The sequence below is a fragment of the Phyllobates terribilis genome, unplaced genomic scaffold (genome assembly GCF_046119375.1).
Source record: "Phyllobates terribilis strain yellow unplaced genomic scaffold, ASM4611937v1 Scaffold_3__8_contigs__length_932513732, whole genome shotgun sequence".
NCBI classification, from domain to species: Eukaryota; Metazoa; Chordata; class Amphibia; order Anura; family Dendrobatidae; genus Phyllobates; species Phyllobates terribilis.
Genome location: NW_027362763.1, coordinates 887,883,058 through 887,900,985, shown reverse-complemented (window position 1 = coordinate 887,900,985; position 17,928 = coordinate 887,883,058). Strand labels below are relative to the sequence as shown.

Sequence of the window (17,928 nt, the reverse complement as noted above, 5' to 3'; positions counted from 1 at the left end):
TCAGGTCCTCTGGCCCAGAAGCCCGAAGGCACGGTCACACGTGTGGGACCAGCACCGCCATCGTGGAGCGGAAGCCATTAGAAGGCCCCGAGTCACCGGCCATACGGGTGATCACCACACGGTACACCCAGGGACGTGGGCTACTTACATCAGCTTCTAGCAAGGTAGCCAGAAGAGTACAGTCAGTTTGGGAGGCCTACAACTACGCCTGGCCAGGGGAGATCCCATCTGCTCAAAGACTGACCAGGCCCCGTTTGCTAGCAAGTACTCCGGGAGGGTCTGTCGTTGTTACCAGTAAAGACCCTGAACTACACCGTACCGTCTCTGAGTGGTTCCTGCTACCCCCATCATCCACGTCGGCTGCCCTGAGGCCATACCCCTCCCGTTGGGGGTTATACTATCACGCTGCACAATCCTACCACCGGCCTCAGCGGTCTGCCCTGCAGCAGCAGCTTCCTGGCTGCACTCAACGGGTGGCGTAGTCATCAACTATTTACTACTAATAGACTGCCGTCTAGTTTGACTCCCTGGGCACGGACCGGGTCACCGCCACGAGACTACAACCCTCAAGAGATCCGGCTCCGGGTAAGCTCCCGCGTGCGCAACGCAGCGTGACACAGGCCCAGGGGCGTTTCAACTTTGGCGTAGTCGGCAGGATTTCGTGCCCGCAACCACCGGGTACTGCGTGCCTGAAAAAGAGACTTTTCAAACTTACCTGTGGTGAAGATTCCCGCCATCCGGCGCCATCTTCTGCCTTCTTCCCGCCATCCGAGGAGTTTTCCCGCCATCCGGCGCCATCTTCTGCCTTCTTCCCGCCATCCGAGGAGTTTTCCCGCCATCCGGCGCCATCTTGGAGACGCCGCGCGGGAAGAAGAGGGGCGTGGACTCCGAAAGCGCGCGAGAACTGAAGCCCCGCCTCACGTCCGGACGTTGCGTAAGGTCCTGGAAGGAGCCCAGCAGACGCCGACGTCACAGGAGCGCGACGCCAGGTCCTCTACCCCGACGATTGACTGCGGAGCCGCGGCCTACGGAAGAGGATCTCCGGAAGGTAGGCCACGGTCCACTAGGGGGGAGGAGGACACCAGGAACGGACAGCAAGATGGCGGACCGGCAGCAGACTAAGCTGCCCAGCATCGGCAGTGCCCCAGTCGTCGCCGGCCCCGACCAGCGCCGGGAGAAGACGCGTGACGCAGGAGCGGTCGCGGGAGCAGGTAAGAGGAGTCTCCCTGTCCCGGACGCTGCCAGCGTCAGCCTGCTCCCGGGCCCCCTGGTGGAGCCGCCGATTCCGGGCGCTGCAGACACCGACCTGCTCCAGCCCCCGCAACAAGCCCTGCGGCCAAGCCCTCCAGCCCTGGGCACTACCACCACCAGCCCGCGCCCAGGCCCAAAGTTGCACCCTCTGACCCCGGGCGTCATCAACGGCGACCCTCTCCACGCCTGGTCGCAAGGCCTGAACTCCCCAGGTGCAAAAGGACTGTACGCCCTCCACGTTAACCAAGGAGGAGCTGCAGTACTACCAATACGAGGAAAGCCAAGAGGACCCGGACGGGTCTGAAGCCTACACACAAGAAGGAGCAGGAGGATGCCGTTACTGAAGTACGGTAAAGTGGAACTGTACATAGTTACCCGTAGGGGTACTTGTGTTGCTAATTAAAATATGGTCCCCGTTGGGACAAGTGTGAACTGTTCCCATCTGTCCCCTATCCTTAACCAGGCTGAGGACTGTGAGCAGCCATCCCATCTCCCCACAGGCTGAGGACTGTGAGCAGCCAATCCTTATCCCCACTGGCCGAGGACTGAGAGCGGCCATATCTTGTAAATATGTGTTTCCAGTTATTTATAGGAGTCCTTGGTGGATTTACCGGGAATCCTTTGTACAGTTAGTGGAGCGTAACCCAGGATGGACTAAAAGACTGTTAAGGACTCGGGGTAGGACAGACCCCTACCTGGTTACGTCTCCCTGTTTTGGTGAAATGGACACCTTGCTTTTCAAAACTGCACCCGGTTGCGGACACGCCGTAACCATCTTATGTGTTTTTCTTATTGTATTGTTATTGTTATACCTTGTTATGTTTTTCTAAAAAAATATGTTTAGTCCCGGAGTACTAAATTTCACTAGGGGGGAATGTGACACCCCAGGGGTCTGGTTGCCACAGTGATAGAGATATTACGTCTGAGAGCAGGTGGGAGGTCCTTTGGTCAGGGATCCTGTGCATGCCACACCTCCTGCCCAGTCTTGGGAGGGGAAGGACTTCCCCTATATAAACCTGGGGCTGAGGCAGGGTAGGGAGTTCTGAGAGGAGAAGACAGGGAGCAGAGCTGCTCTATGGGCTCTGCTCCACAGGCAGGCCCTGTCCAGGGGCCTGAGCCTGGAGACAAGGAGAGTGGAGAAGAGAAGCAGCATAGGAAACAGCAGAGTTACAAGGAGTCAGGGGCTGGCAGCTACAGAGCTCGCCCTGACTAAGAAGATTCTTTACCGGACCCGGAGTCCGAGGCTGTGGGGACTAACTCCTACCCAGCAGCAGAATCCGTCGGGCAGGGGATTTCAGGTCCTCTGGCCCAGAAGCCCGAAGGCACGGTCACACGTGTGGGACCAGCACCGCCATCGTGGAGCGGAAGCCATTAGAAGGCCCCGAGTCACCGGCCATACGGGTGATCACCACACGGTACACCCAGGGACGTGGGCTACTTACATCAGCTTCTAGCAAGGTAGCCAGAAGAGTACAGTCAGTTTGGGAGGCCTACAACTACGCCTGGCCAGGGGAGATCCCATCTGCTCAAAGACTGACCAGGCCCCGTTTGCTAGCAAGTACTCCGGGAGGGTCTGTCGTTGTTACCAGTAAAGACCCTGAACTACAGAGACCGTACCATCTCTGAGTGGTTCCTGCTACCCCCATCATCCACGTCGGCTGCCCTGAGGCCATACCCCTCCCGTTGGGGGTTATACTATCACGCTGCACAATCCTACCACCGGCCTCAGCGGTCTGCCCTGCAGCAGCAGCTTCCTGGCTGCACTCAACGGGTGGCGTAGTCATCAACTATTTACTACTAATAGACTGCCGTCTAGTTTGACTCCCTGGGCACGGACCGGGTCACCGCCACGAGACTACAACCCTCAAGAGATCCGGCTCCGGGTAAGCTCCCGCGTGCGCAACGCAGCGTGACACAGGCCCAGGGGCGTTTCATTAAAGCCTCACAAGTAGAATGAATATCGCCGGCACCTCCCTCTCAGACACACCAAGTATTTATACACCCAGACCATGGAGCTAATTAGCCAGAGGGAGGTAGCCTCTGGGTCGTAGAGACAGCCGGCCTCTAAGAAGATGTCTGTAATGCCAAACGTAGAGATCACCTGCAACCAACTACAGGGCGCCTTTCGGTCACCTCTGACACACCCGTGACACCCCCCACAGTATGATGCCCCCAGACGCTCCCCGTATAGTATGATACTGATTCCCACACATATTACGATACTCTCACAACCTCCCACACATTGTATGATCGACTCCACAGTCGCCAACACACAGTATGAAGCCCCTAGAGCTCCCTCACATTGTGTGATGAACTCCACAGCCCCCAAACAGTATGATGACCCCAAAGTACTCACACATTACGATGGCCAAAAAGCCCCCCACATAGTATGATGGCCCTACAGTTCCCCACAGAGGATGATGGCCCCGCAGTATCCTTACACAGTAAGATGGACAAACTGCACCCACACAAACAATATGATGACACCCAGAGCTCCCACACACAACATCATGGCCAATAAGTACTCTACACTGTATGATAGCTCTACAGACCCCCCCCCCCCACACACACACACAATATGAATGTCTTAAAGCCCCCCATAAAAGTATGATACCCACACAACCCCCACATAGTATGATGAACCCACAGTCTCGCACAGCATGATGACCACACAGTCCCTTTTCACAATATGATGGGCAAACGACACCCACATGCACAATATTATGACCCCACAGCCCTCTACACATAGCATGATGGCCAACAAGAGCCCCACACTGCCTAATGGCCCTACAGCCCCTCCCACACAATATGATTGCCTCTAAAGTTCCCCCACAAAAATATGACAGGTAAAGTCAAAGGGCCGGATGTGGCCTGTGGGTTGCACATTGCCCAGGTCAGGTCTACATCAACAAAAAGAAAAGTTTATTTCAGTGTTACATAAATGATAAGATCAAATTACTTTGCATTACAGTATTTTTTAAAAAAAAAAACTGGTCGTATAATGAAATATTTTAGCACTACTGCATTTAAGAAAGGGTTGTGCAAGTAGTGGACAGCCACTTTAACATTAGGGGGAACCTTGGTTAATATTAGTTAAGTAACATGAAAAATAGATGAAGGGCTTTTCCTGTTTCAGAAAATCCTTATCCTCAGGTGCACATTGGTTTTTAAAAGAAACAATAAAAACCTACTTTATTCACCCTCCCCAGGTCCAGCGCTGAGTCTCTGCCACTGCTCTCGCTTGTCTGGAGCGCAGCAGTCAATCAGTGAGCTCAGCTGCTCTGACAGAGTAGACGATGCTAATTAGTCAGCGCTAGTTAACATTAATCGTGAGTTGACATCAATGTTGTGAATAGAGTTTGTGCTTTCTGTAGAGTTAATATAATTAATTAATTTCTAACATTAGGTAACATGTTTAGCTACATGGAGGGTTAACATAAGAGTTATTTGTGTCAACTCTCAATAAAATCTTTTTAAAGAGTTTAATGCTTGCATTAGCAGCTGTAAAGAGCATAGATCTCAATGACAACAAGAAACACTATGCTACAATTCATTATATTCCTGCAGAACTTCAAAGGAGAATTTATTGAAATTCGGTGCTTTCATTAAGGCACAATAATTCTTACCGTGCTTGTTATAAACTCATGGGGACGTTTCCATGAATGGATTTTTAGATTAGCTGGTAATTCAATTTTTCCTTCAGGATCATCAAAAAAATGCTGAAAACAAAACACAAATAGATTTATAGAAAATCTACAAAAGAAAAGTCCATAGAGTCTACATCCTACTGGAAGTTTCCAAATTGAGTAGAAAATTACAGAATGCATCTTAAACAGGAATTTAGGAAATATTCCAAAAACATACTGAGGCTAATTGGCTTCCTATGTAACTGACCCTGGCATGTGTATGCAAGAACACACTTAAAAAATGAAGATAATAAATCCCACTAGGAATAATAGGGGATCAATTCAGAAGATTACTAAAAAGGACAAGAATTTTAAAGGGATTGTCCATCTTTGAAATTCTTTTTTATTTAAATGCGGGTAATTGGTGCTAAAATCAGGTTTGTAATTGAGTTTTAGTAAAAATGTTGCAACATTTGGTTTTTACAGGCTTTGATTCCCTGCACATTCAATTGTAATGTAATCTTTGGTCGTAAATCAACTGAAAGGAGCAATAAAAGAGGCAGATAATAAAAAGGCAGATAAAAGACTTACATACGGTACTTCTTGTTAAACTGTCATAGTGGGCTTACTGACAGATTCTCAGTTGACTCATATTGCAACCAACAATATACATAGACAAAACTAACAATATTTGCATTATTGATGCCTCTAAATACATGTTTACTCTTTAAAAATAAAACTTCTTGTGTATATCTACGCATGAGACTGAAGATTCAATGCTAAGCATAAGTTGAGGGGCAGGACTATGGGGCACTTAATAAAAGTTTTACTAAATAGAAAGCGGCATGCCCAGCCCCTTGGCAGGAGATAATTGAGAGTTTTATATAAAAGCAAAAGCTCTGCACAGTGAGCAGATATGCCGCACTGAATGCCGGGAGTCCTGTGTTCTATTAGATTAATTAGCTGGAATACTACAGAGCAGGTGACCCAAGGAGGATGAGCTAGGAGTTCACTTAGTCATAGTGGAAAGGCTGCTAATAAATCTATTAGGGCACAGTGAAGGGGGTGATCGGTGACAGAGGGGGTGTTTTGAACGAAGCTGGAGGAGGCTGCAAATATCGGACAAGCAGCAAGGTGGGGTCTACTGCACATGACATAAATAAATATACACACATATATATATATATATATATATATATATATATATATATAAATAAATAAATATATATATATATATATATACTCCAGACAGTATGTAATCACACACAGCTGAGCAATGAGATCAGTGAGAGAAGACATGTCTCATACTGAGAAAGCCCGTTCTATGTTACTGTGGGGGCGTGTTTCTTTCCCATGTATGTTGTTACCTTCTTATGATTGGACAACATCATACAGGGAGAAGAAGGACACGCCCCCCACCCCCACAGTTGACTCTTGGGTAGATCAATATCCTGCTGGTGGGTTTTAACAGCTCATTTACATAAAAAAAATGAGGATTATTTTTGGAAGACAGTCGATCACAGGTATAAAAGTATGATTTTATTTAATTTGCTATGACCTGCATGCCCATATAGACGGCTTAGCAGGTTTGATCATTCTGACTAGGGAAGGGCGGAAAGTTGGAAGTTCGGGTTCTGTAGCCAACCCAAACTTTTAAGAAACTTTGGAAACCATCTCTCTCTCTCATAACGTACTTACTAGTGATGAGTGAGCATGCTCGCTACTGCTCGGAGCTCGCCCGAGCATCTCACTGCTCGAGATGCTCGGCGCTCACCGAGTATTTCCGGGTTGCTCGGCGGGAACTCGGGACCCCTCCCTGCATGTTTGGCGCTCTTTAGAGCGCCAATCAACATGCATGGATTGCCTGTCACTCACTGTAATGCCGTAGCCATGTTGGTTGTGGCATTACAGTGATTGGCTGGCCGCACAGCATCATCAGGTCTATATCAGACCTGGCGCCGCTATGTTTGTCACAGTCACTCCGGAATTAGACAGTGTAGGGAGAGGTGCTGGTGCGTCAGGGACAGATTTGCTTGTGTATTAGGTAGTGTAGGGAGAAAAACCGTACATTACAAATATCCATCTTAACAAACAGTCCTTCTGAGGACTAACTAATCCATCTGCAGAGATATCAGGCAGGCAGTGTACATAGGCAGGCAGGCAGGGTATATAGCAGACTGCAGTGCATATAGCACAAGAGGCTCCATTCCAATTCTGCCTTCTGCTGCTGTTAGATATTTCTATACAAAGGTCCAGGTCTCAGGGGCCAGGAATACTTGTCTTTGGATCTTCATTCTCATTATTTGCTTAAAAAGCAATCCAGAGAACACAGTTTTTCAGCGCTATTTGCTTGTTGGCACTGCAGAATACAGCCAGGTCCTTTCCATATTACAGCGCTAGAAATCCAGCTATTTAAAACTGTGTTTTCTCTGTCAAACGGATCACATATACGTTGTCAGAAAATACTGCCATTTCTGGCCTCCAATAAAAATTACCTTTAGTGTGTCAGTGAAGCAATTCACAGCAGTTTGCTATTCAAACTACTTACCTACAGACCAGGCATTTAAAACTCTGTTTTCTCCGTCATACGGATCACATAAATGTTTTCAGAAAATACTGCCATTTCAGGCCTCCATTAAAAATTTCTTTCAGTGTGTCAGTGAAGAAATTCACAGCAATTTGCTGTTCAAACTACTTACCTACAGGCCAGGTATTTAAAACTCTGTTTTCTCCGTCAAACGGATCACATATACGTTGTCAAAAAATACTGCCATTTCTGGACTCCATTAAAAATTTCCTTTAGTATGTCAGTGAAGCAATTCACAGCAGTTTGCTGTTCAAACTACTTACCTACAGGCCAGGTATTTAAAACTCTGTTTTCTCCGTCACACGGATCACATATAAGTTCGCTCCAATCTCAGTCATTTGTAGTGAGCGTGGAAGATACTGTCCTCCATTTAAATTGGGCAAGGCACTTGGCAAGGGAGGGGGAACTGGACGTGATGGTACATGCAGAGGCCGAGGACAAGGCCGTGGGCAAGCTGAAATTGTGCCACAACAAACACCCACATCTTCTCGCCTGACCTTTCTGTCCCAATTCCTAGGGGACCACAGCACACCACTATTGAACCCAGAGCAGTGTCAAAAGGTTGTTGGTTGGATAGCGGATAATGCATCCAGTCACGTAGCCACCACCACCACCACCACCCTGTCTTCCACACGGTCAAGTCTCAGTAGCCGTGAGTCAGGACCGCATATTCCTCACCATGATCCTCCTTCCTCCCACCATGCCGAGTGCCCAGAGACAACTGATTCCACACTTGGACACTCTGAAGAGCTGTTCAATTTTCCATTTATAGATTCGGACTTCTCGCCCAGTCCACTTGAAGTGGGGCAAGAAGAGATCACGTGTAGCGATGCCCAAATATTTGAGCAGCCACGGTCACACGAAGGCGATGGTGGGAAAGTGTCACAAGAGGTGGACGATGATGAGACACAATTGCCAGAAAGTCAGGAGGAGGACCAGGGTGCGGAAGTGGAAGACGAGGTGGTGGATGATAAAGTAACTGACCCAACCTGGCAGGAGGACATGCAGAGCGAGGACAGCAGCACACAGAGAGAGGGAGGCAGAGCACCCCAACAGGCAGCAAGAAGCAGTGTGGTGGCCACAGACAGATGGCAGGCAACCGTTCCCCGTAACACCAACACAAAGGAAGTTGCCAGTACAACTGTTAGGTCTTCCCGAGTCTGGTTGCTTTTTAAAGACTCTGCCGACAACCCCAAAAAGGCCACTTGCACTACCTGACAGGCCAGCATCAGCAGGGGTGGCAAAACGCCCAGCCTGACCACCACCAGCATGATCAGGCACATGGCAGCAGAGCACCCGACTTTGTGGGCCAAACCCCAGGGTCCAGGAACAGTGTCTGCAGGTGGCACCATTGCTTCTTCCGCTGTTGTGCATGCAAGCCAATCCCCTGTCCATGGTGCATGCGAAGATGCCTCCTGCCCTGCACCTGTCGTTGCGCACTCTCAAGTAGCAGCATCAGGAAGCACGTCCATGTCCTTGTCCCAGCGCAGCGTTCAGTTGTCCATACCCCAGTCCTTGGAACGCAAGCGCAAATATGCAGCCAAAGCTCCACAGGCCACACTACTAAATTCTCACATTTCACGACCGCTTGCGCTCGAAATGTTGCCTTTTAGGCTCATGGAGACGGAAGCATTCCGCAACCTGATGGCGGCGGCCGTCCCTCGGTACTCGGTCCTCAGCCGCCACTATTTCTCCCAGTTTGCCGTCCCTGCATTACACAAGCAAGTGTCCCAAAACATTAGCCGTGCCCTCAACAACACAGTTACCGGGAAAGTCCACCTAACCACTGACACGTGGACAAGTGCTTGTGGGCAGGGGCAGTACATCTCGCTGACGGCACACTGGGTTAACACAGTGGAAGCCGGAACCCAGTCGGACCTTGGGACGGAACACGTCCTCCCGACGCCAAGGATTGCGGGCCGTAGGTCAATCAGGGTTGCCCCCACGGTCTACATCTCCTGCACCTCATCCTCCTCGGCCTCCTCCTCCTCTTCAGCCTCCATCTCCGAAATGACCACATCAGTCACAAGCTGGAAGCACTGCAGCACTGCCTCGGCCAATCGGCAACAGGCTGTGCTGAAGCTAAAATGCTTAGGTGACAAACCGCACAATGCTGAAGTGTTGTGGACAGCTCTGAAAGAGCAGGCAGATCTGTGGCTCACACCGCTGAACCTACAGCCAGGCATGATCGTGTGTGACAATGGCCGGAACCTGGTGGCGGCTCTGAGGCGAGGCGAGCTCACACACGTACCATGCCTGGCCCATGTGCTTAACCTCGTGGTTCAGGTTTCTCAAATCCTACCCGGAGCTGCCGGATCTGCTTGTTAAAGTACGCAGCCTGTGTGCCCAGTTTAGAAAGTCAGCTACAGCTTCCGCCGCCCTTGCCATGTTTCAGCAGCGTTTGCAGCTTCCGGCTCACAGACTGGTGTGTGATGTCCCCACACGTTGGAATTGTACACTGCAGATGTTAGGAAGGATTTGTGAGCAGAAGAGGGCAGTTGTTGAGTACCAGCATCAACAAGACCGTCGGTATTCAGTTCAGACTCCACACATAAGACCTCAGGAGTGGACATGGATATCAGGCATATGTACCATCCTCCAAAACTTTGAGGACTCCACCAAGATGGTGAGCGGCGATGATGCCATAATTAGTGTCACCATCCCGCTTCTCTGTCTTCTGAAACGCTCTCTGCTCACAATCAAAGAAGATGCATTGCAGGCGGAGCACGATGAAATGGAGCAAGGAACCATACAGGGTGATTACACACAGCCAAGGGTGATTACACACAGCCAAGCCTCATCTTATCCCAACGTGGATTGGGTGACAATGAGGAAGAGGAGGAGGAGGAGGAAGGACAGGAGCTAGTTTCATGCACTATAGACAGTACTACCTGCACAGCTGTCATACCATCTATTCTGGATTGGGCCAGACTTCTCAACACCACCGAATGATAGCAGCGTAACATAAACTCAAATCCAGTGTCTTTTCTTGGGAGGTGTATTCCCATGCACCTTTTCACACCCAGACATGGGTATATGCTTCCTGATTTTGGCTATTTGCTCTTGTCCTCCTCCATCTCCTCATCCTCCACCACCATATCACCAGGGTGACCGTGGTCCGTGATGCAACACCCACATAATAATTTTAAAGGGTGTTTATGATGCCCGTAAAAAAAAATTTTTATACAGTATGTTCATGTACACCCCCCAGGGGTAAATGTTTGTCAGCCCATACTCTTAGTGCATGGCCATTACAAGTATAGGAGGCCTGCTCCTTTGTAATGGGAACATTTTTTTATGAGGCCCTCCTCCATGTCTCTTCCAAGGGGCATTGAAGTGCCTCCAAATTTTTGGCAGCCCTTGCATTCACTGCATAGGCCAACACTATGGGAGACTCTATGGGAGAATTTGTCGTTACTGTGGCCCTGCTCTATGTGTCTTTAAATTCTTAGTGGGGTTTTTCATAAAATTGGTCAGCCGTTGGACTCACTGCATACCCTAAAACTGTATAGCAGACTCTATTTCTAATGGGAATTTGTCTATACTGTGGCCCTGCTCTATGTGTCTTTAAATTCTTAGTGGGGCTTTTCCAAAAATTGTTCAGCCGTTGGACTCACTGCATACCTTATAACTGTATAGCAGACCCTCTCCTTTCTAATGGGAACATGTTGTACTTGTTACTGTGGCCCTGCTCTATGTGTCTTTAAATTCTTAGTGGGGTTTTTCCTAAAATTGGTCAGCCGTTGGACTCACTGCATACCCTATAACTGTATAGCAGACTCTCTCCTTTCTAATGGGAATTTGTCGTTACTGTGGCCCTGCTCTATGTGTCTTTAAAGTCTTAGTGGGGTTTTTCCCAAATTTTGGCAGCCCTTGCAGTCACAGCATGGGCATTACTGATGCGCCCCCTGGGCCAGTGCTGTTTGGGGGATACCCAGAGCTGGATCAGATGGGGGTTGTAGTCTCCGAGTGGCGGCGACCCGGTCCGTGCCCAGGGTGTCAAACTCAGTGTGTGGCAGTCTTTACAGATGTTGTTAAATGTTCTTTAGTGTCGACTACGCCACCCGTTGATTTGCGGTCAAAAGGCCGCCGCCGCAGAAGGGTCCGCTGAGGCTGGTGGTATGTGTGCAGCTGGGGTAGTATAACCCCCAACGGGAGGGGTATAGCCTCAGGGGGTCAGATGTAGAGGATGGTGGTTGTGAAGGTGCAGGATGATCCAGCAAGAAGACTCAGAGTCGGGCTGTGCAGTTCAGGGGTTTTTACTTACGGGTGTTCTTATGGTCACTCTGGCCTGAAGCGACCACCCGAGCCGTGCTGCGTCCACCAGGTCCTGGACTCGGCCAACCCCCAAGCAATTCTGGAGCGTGGTCCTGAGCTCCTGTCTGACTTTCCCTCTCTTCTGGCCGTTCTCACCAGGGATCCACTTATGTCCGGCTCCCTCGGGTCTCTTGGTGGGTACACCTCTTCTGGGTTCCCTGACCCTATACTTGGTATGCCTTCCTAGTGGATTTAGTGAGGGTCGTGGCAGATCCTGTCCACGACCTCCGGTCTCTGGCTGAGGATTAGTGGCCTCCACCAGCTTGGGATCCGGTACCCTGGGTGCCAACCCTTCACCCTGCTGTTTGTATTCTGGGGTCTTGGGATTCCTTCTTCTTCTCTCTGGGTCCTTCTGACTCCTCTCTCTCTCTCTCAGACTTGGCCTTGGAGCTGGGCCCAGCCGGAACCACAACTCCCTGTCAGCCCTTCTGGCTGAGCTTCTCTGCTCTGCTCCTCTGACTCCACAAAGACTGACTCACTCTACAAAAGACCCTGTCCTAAGATGGTGCCCACCTTATATACTCCCTCTATGTGTGAGCTCTGGTGACCAGCACCCAATGAGCTCCTAGCCTTACCCAGACTGCTCCCCCTATCTGCCCCCACACTACTGGGATGTTCCACCCCCCTCCCACTCCAGCCAGGGACAGACACTATCGTACCTGCACATAAACTGGTGGGAGTACCGTCGATCTGTCCCCCGGAAATGGGATGTATGTAGTGCATGCAGCCTACTAGCTCAGTTCCACACTCCATCCTTACCCGGGAGTGGAATACCACACCTCTGGCTTGAGGTGTAATACCCCTGTAGCAGCCGAATCCTCAGGGTGCTACATTCCCCCCTGGTAAATCACAGCACGCCCTCGGGCTGTAAAAGAATAAAAACATCCACAAACATACATTTTTTTTCATAAAACATAAACATATAAAACATCATATATTATCAGCATAAACTTTTCATATAAAGCTTTTCATAAATAACACTCTTGTTCCTCCGGCCACGGTGCAACTTGTGACCGGGTAAAGTGCGACAGTCTCCTGTAGTAAAAACAACAGTTTCCTATAAAACCGGTAGGGGGCGCCTTAGAAAGCGCAACTATATACAAGGGAAGGTGGCCGCTCTCAGTCCTCGACCAGTGGGGAAAAGGGATGGCTGCTCACAGTCCTCACCTGTGGGGAGATGGGACACACTGGAACAGTTCACACTTGTCCCAACGGGGACCTTATTTTAAGTTAGCAGCATGGCATATACCCTGACGGGTAACTATGTACAGTCTCTTTACCGTACTTTAATGACGGCGTACTCCTGCTCCTCCTTCAGACCCGTCCGGGTCCTCTTGCTCCTCTTCACACCGTAGCTCCTCCTCCGTCAGCCGGTGTACATGGAGGGCGTAGGGTCCTTTGGCACACTTGTGCCGGGTGAACGTGACCTCGTCCCCTACATATAGGTCACGACCTCTGTGTCCCTCCGGCAGATGGGACTCCACGTCTCTTCTGGTGACAAAGACGTCGCCGGGGGTGTGGTGATCCCTGATGAAGCCCCAACCGTGCTGCAGTTGGAATTTAATCACAGTCCCGGTGGCACGGGGACCATGAGCTGCACGGGGGTCTCTCCTGGTCCTGCTCTTCTGCCCTGCACTCTGTTCCTGCAGCGGCTGCTCTCGGACCCGCCTCTCTCTTCGCTCCCGGTCGAAGACCTCTAACTGCTGCCGGCAGCACTCCGCACGCTCAGCTGCGGCTGCCCGAGTCTCTTGGGTGAATCCCATGAGGTCTCCTCCGGTGGGGTCCCACTCGAACTGCGCTTCTTCCAGCGGGAGCGGGGTCCTCTTAACGGGCTTCGGAGCCGGAATCAGGGGCTCGCACAGGGGCCTTGCTTTTTGGAGTTCCAGTTGGTAATACTCCGGTGGCCATATAAAGGGCTGCCCATCCGGGCACGTATGCTGGGCAAATAGGTTTTCACCCAGGTGCGGCACTCTAGATGTTAAGGGCGCGGTGGTGGAAGCGGCGCCCGGGTTCGCCAGGCCTTGCGACCAGGCTTGGGGCACCCTGAAGGTAAAGGGCACCGTGAAGACGGCGGCGCCCGGGGTAACTTGGCCCAGCGACCAGGCCGGTGGCTCAGTGGAGGTAGAGGGCGCTGTTGGAACTGCGGCGCCCGGGGGTACTAGACCTTGCGACCAGGCCGGTGGTGTTTCCTGCTTTGCCGCGCTCAGGGTTGAGGCGCGTGACATCACAGGGGTCGCGGCCGCGGCTTCTGCTTGAGGCCTTGTCTGGAGCGGTGACGATGCAGCGACGGGCACGGCAGGGGGAATTTCGGGCTCTGCGACGGGGAGCTGGGGCAGGCACGCGGTTTCTCGGCTCGGGGTAGGGACGTCCCCTTTACCTGCCTCCATCTGTCCAGCTCCCTTCTCGGCGCCATCTCCGGCCTTCACTCCTCCTGCACCATCCTCAGAGGCGGTCTGTCTCCTCGTCTCGGGTGGCGTGCTTCGCTGGCGGGTTCTTGCCTGCAGGGCCATCTCTCGGCTCCACTCCGTCAGCGTCTCTCGCTGCACCTGGGCCATCCTCCGTGCGAGGCGCTCCAGCTCGGTCTGCGCGCACTCCCGGTCTCGGGGGAGCTGTGCCAGGATCTCCACTAAGCCTAGTGGGGTTGTTGCTTGCAGCAGGCTCCTGACCACAGGGTCGGTGCTGCCTGACTCTCCTTCCATCTCCGGGTGCGACTTCTCCGGAGTCCTCTCCAGACTTCTTGTCTCCGGGTGCGCTCTCTCCAGACTCCTCCAGGCTGCACCCATCTTCGCTCTCTTGTTCTGTCTCCGCCCACATTGAAGGTGGTCCCGGGGCAACTTTGTGATTGTCAGTTCCAGGGGCAGTTCTCTCACGCTGATGGACATCTCCAGCACCACAGTCTCTGTTGGTGGGGGCGGTTTCCGCTTTTGGCGCCATTCCTTGACCTGGCCCACGATGCGAGGTGACCTCTTGCCACCCCCTGGCACGCCCATAATGGCGTCTGCTCTTCCAAGGCGGGAAATCTTCTGGAAATGGCAGGAATCGTCTCCCAGTGGCGGGAAACTCCGTGGATGGCGGGAAAAAGCTGCAGATGGCGGGCAACCGGCGGGAAACGATCCGTGATGGCGTCCCATGGCGGGGACCCTCTGGAACCGGCGGGAGACTTCTTCTTAAGGTAAATTTGAACTTCTCTTCAGGCACGCAGTACCCGGTGGTTGTGGGCACGAAATCCTGCCGACTACGCCAAAGTTGACGCGCCCCCTGGGCCAGTGCTGTTTGGGGGATACCCGGAGCCGGATCAGATGGGGGTTGTAGTCTCCGAGTGGCGGCGACCCGGTCCGTGCCCAGGGTGTCAAACTCAGTGTGTGGCAGTCTTTACAGATGTTGTTAAATGTTCTTTAGTGTCGACTACGCCACCCGTTGATTTGCGGTCAAAAGGCCGCCGCTGCAGAAGGGTCCGCTGAGGCTGGTGGTATGTGTGCAGCTGGGGTAGTATAACCCCCAACGGGAGGGGTATAGCCTCAGGGGGTCAGATGTAGAGGATGGTGGTTGTGAAGGTGCAGGATGATCCAGCAAGAAGACTCAGTCGGGCTGTGCAGTTCAGGGGTTTTTACTTACGGGTGTTCTTATGGTCACTCTGGCCTGAAGCGACCACCCGAGCCGTGCTGCGTCCACCAGGTCCTGGACTCGGCCAACCCCCAAGCAATTCTGGAGCGTGGTCCTGAGCTCCTGTCTGACTTTCCCTCTCTTCTGGCCGTTCTCACCAGGGATCCACTTATGTCCGGCTCCCTCGGGTCTCTTGGTGGGTACACCTCTTCTGGGTTCCCTGACCCTATACTTGGTATGCCTTCCTAGTGGATTTAGTGAGGGTCGTGGCAGATCCTGCCCACGACCTCCGGTCTCTGGCTGAGGATTAGTGGCCTCCACCAGCTTGGGATCCGGTACCCTGGGTGCCAACCCTTCACCCTGCTGTTTGTATTCTGGGGTCTTGGGGTTCCTTCTTCTTCTCTCTGGGTCCTTCTGACTCCTCTCTCTCTCTCTCAGACTTGGCCTTGGAGCTGGGCCCAGCCGGAACCACAACTCCCTGTCAGCCCTTCTGGCTGAGCTTCTCTGCTCTGCTCCTCTGACTCCACAAAGACTGACTCACTCTACAAAAGACCCTGTCCTAAGATGGTGCCCACCTTATATACTCCCTCTATGTGTGAGCTCTGGTGACCAGCACCCAATGAGCTCCTAGCCTTACCCAGACTGCTCCCCCAATCTGCCCCTACACTACTGGGATGTTCCACCCCCCTCCCACTCCAGCCAGGGACAGACACTATCGTACCTGCACATAAACTGGTGGGAGTACCGTCGATCTGTCCCCCGGAAATGGGATGTATGTAGTGCATGCAGCCTACTAGCTCAGTTCCACACTCCATCCTTACCCGGGAGTGGAATACCACACCTCTGGCTTGAGGTGTAATACCCCTGTAGCAGCCGAATCCTCAGGGTGCTACATTACCACTATAGGAGACCCGCTCCTTTATAATGGGAACATTTTTTTTACTGAGACCCTCCTCTATGTCTCTTCAATGGGGTATTGGGTTGCGTCCAAATTTTTGGCAGCCCTTGCAGTCACTGGATACGCAATAACAGTATAGGAGACCCACTTGTTAATAATGGGAACAACAAAGCATAGCCGGCTGATGGCTCTCTAACAATAGCGAGGGCCGACTGCTGGCCTTTTAAGAATAGTAGGGGCCGTCTGATGGCCCTATAAAAATAGGATTTATGACTTTCAGAGTCCCTCCATCATAAATAAAACAGGATGTGTCTGATGATGTGTCACACATCACATTCCCAGATAAGGTTGTAAAATGTTAAAATGACATTTCCCGGTGAATGCATTTGTCTTAAAAAATAAGGTAAAAAAAACAAAACAATAGGATCTTTCTTTAGTATAAAAAAACAGCGTCACCAATTTAACCTCAATGTAATCACATTGTTCAGCTCCTGCACCTCCTCCTCCATCTCCGAAATGACCCCATCAGTCACAAGCTGACAGCACTGCAGCACTGCCAAGAGGCAACAGGCTGTGCTGAAGATAACATGCTTAATGCTTAATGGACAAACAGCCCAGCGCTGCAGAGTTGTTGAAAGCTGTAACACAGCAGCCTGATCTGTGGCTCTCACCGCTGAGCATACAGCCAGGCATGGTCGTGTGTGACAATGGGCGGAACCTGGTGACGGAGAAATGACACCCAGAGTAGATACGGTTTCCCTCTATGCCAGTCCTTTCACCGAGCTAAATACAACTCTCATCAAAAAAAGCTGTGGACTGGCTCCATACCGTCCCTGGCCACATTCACCTGTCCACGTGTTTTTGGGTAGGCGGTCCTTCCCAGTAAGTGCACTGGGGAGGGCACAGGTAATGTTGTGGGACCCTTGTGGAAGGCAGAGACGATACCAGGAAAAATAATGGCGACTGGGGACCGAGTATGGATACCCGGCCGCCGCCGGCATGAGGTTGTGAAAAGCTTCCACCTCCACGAGACTAAAAGGCCACATTTCAAGTGCAAGCAGCTTTAGAGGACTTCCTGGGAGAAAAGACAGCTGGTTAGATATGGTTTCCCAAGTCCTTTCACCAAGCTAAAGAATATGGCTGTGGTGAAATACAACTCATCAAAAAAAGCTGTGGTCTGGCTCTGTACCGTCCCTGGCCACATTCACCTGTCCACGTGTTTGTGGTTAGGCGGTCCTTCCCAGTAAGTGCACTGGGGAGGGCACGGGTAATGTTGTGGGACCCATGCTTGTGGAAGGTGGAGACGACACCGGGAGAAACAGTGGCAGCTGGGGACTGAGTATGGACACCTGGCCACCGCCGGCATGGGGTTATGAAAAGCTTCCGCCTCCACGAGCCTAAAAGACCACATTTCAAGTGCAAGCAGCTGTCAAAAATTTGGCAGTATAGTATTGCAGCCTGTGGGTGGGTGGCTGCATACTTGCGCTTGCATTCCAAAGAATGGGGTAGGGACAACTGAACGCTGAACTGGGACAAGGACGTGGACGGTGATTGTTGCAAGTCTTCAACGACAGGTGCATGGTGGGAGGCATCTTCGCATGCGCCAAGGATCACTTATGATGGGCACACATTTAGGCAGTGACCTG

General features: G+C 51.6%; 1 protein-coding gene across 1 annotated transcript in view; it reads right to left on the bottom strand.

The window, feature by feature from the left end:
• ADGB (androglobin) overlaps positions 1-17,928 on the bottom strand; it is a 443,164-nt gene that overhangs the window by 378,287 nt on the left and 46,949 nt on the right. The window contains exon 3 of the mRNA XM_073672692.1: positions 4,878-4,970. Within this exon, the coding sequence (XP_073528793.1) occupies positions 4,878-4,970 (93 nt within the window). The remainder of the gene's footprint in view (positions 1-4,877; positions 4,971-17,928) is intronic.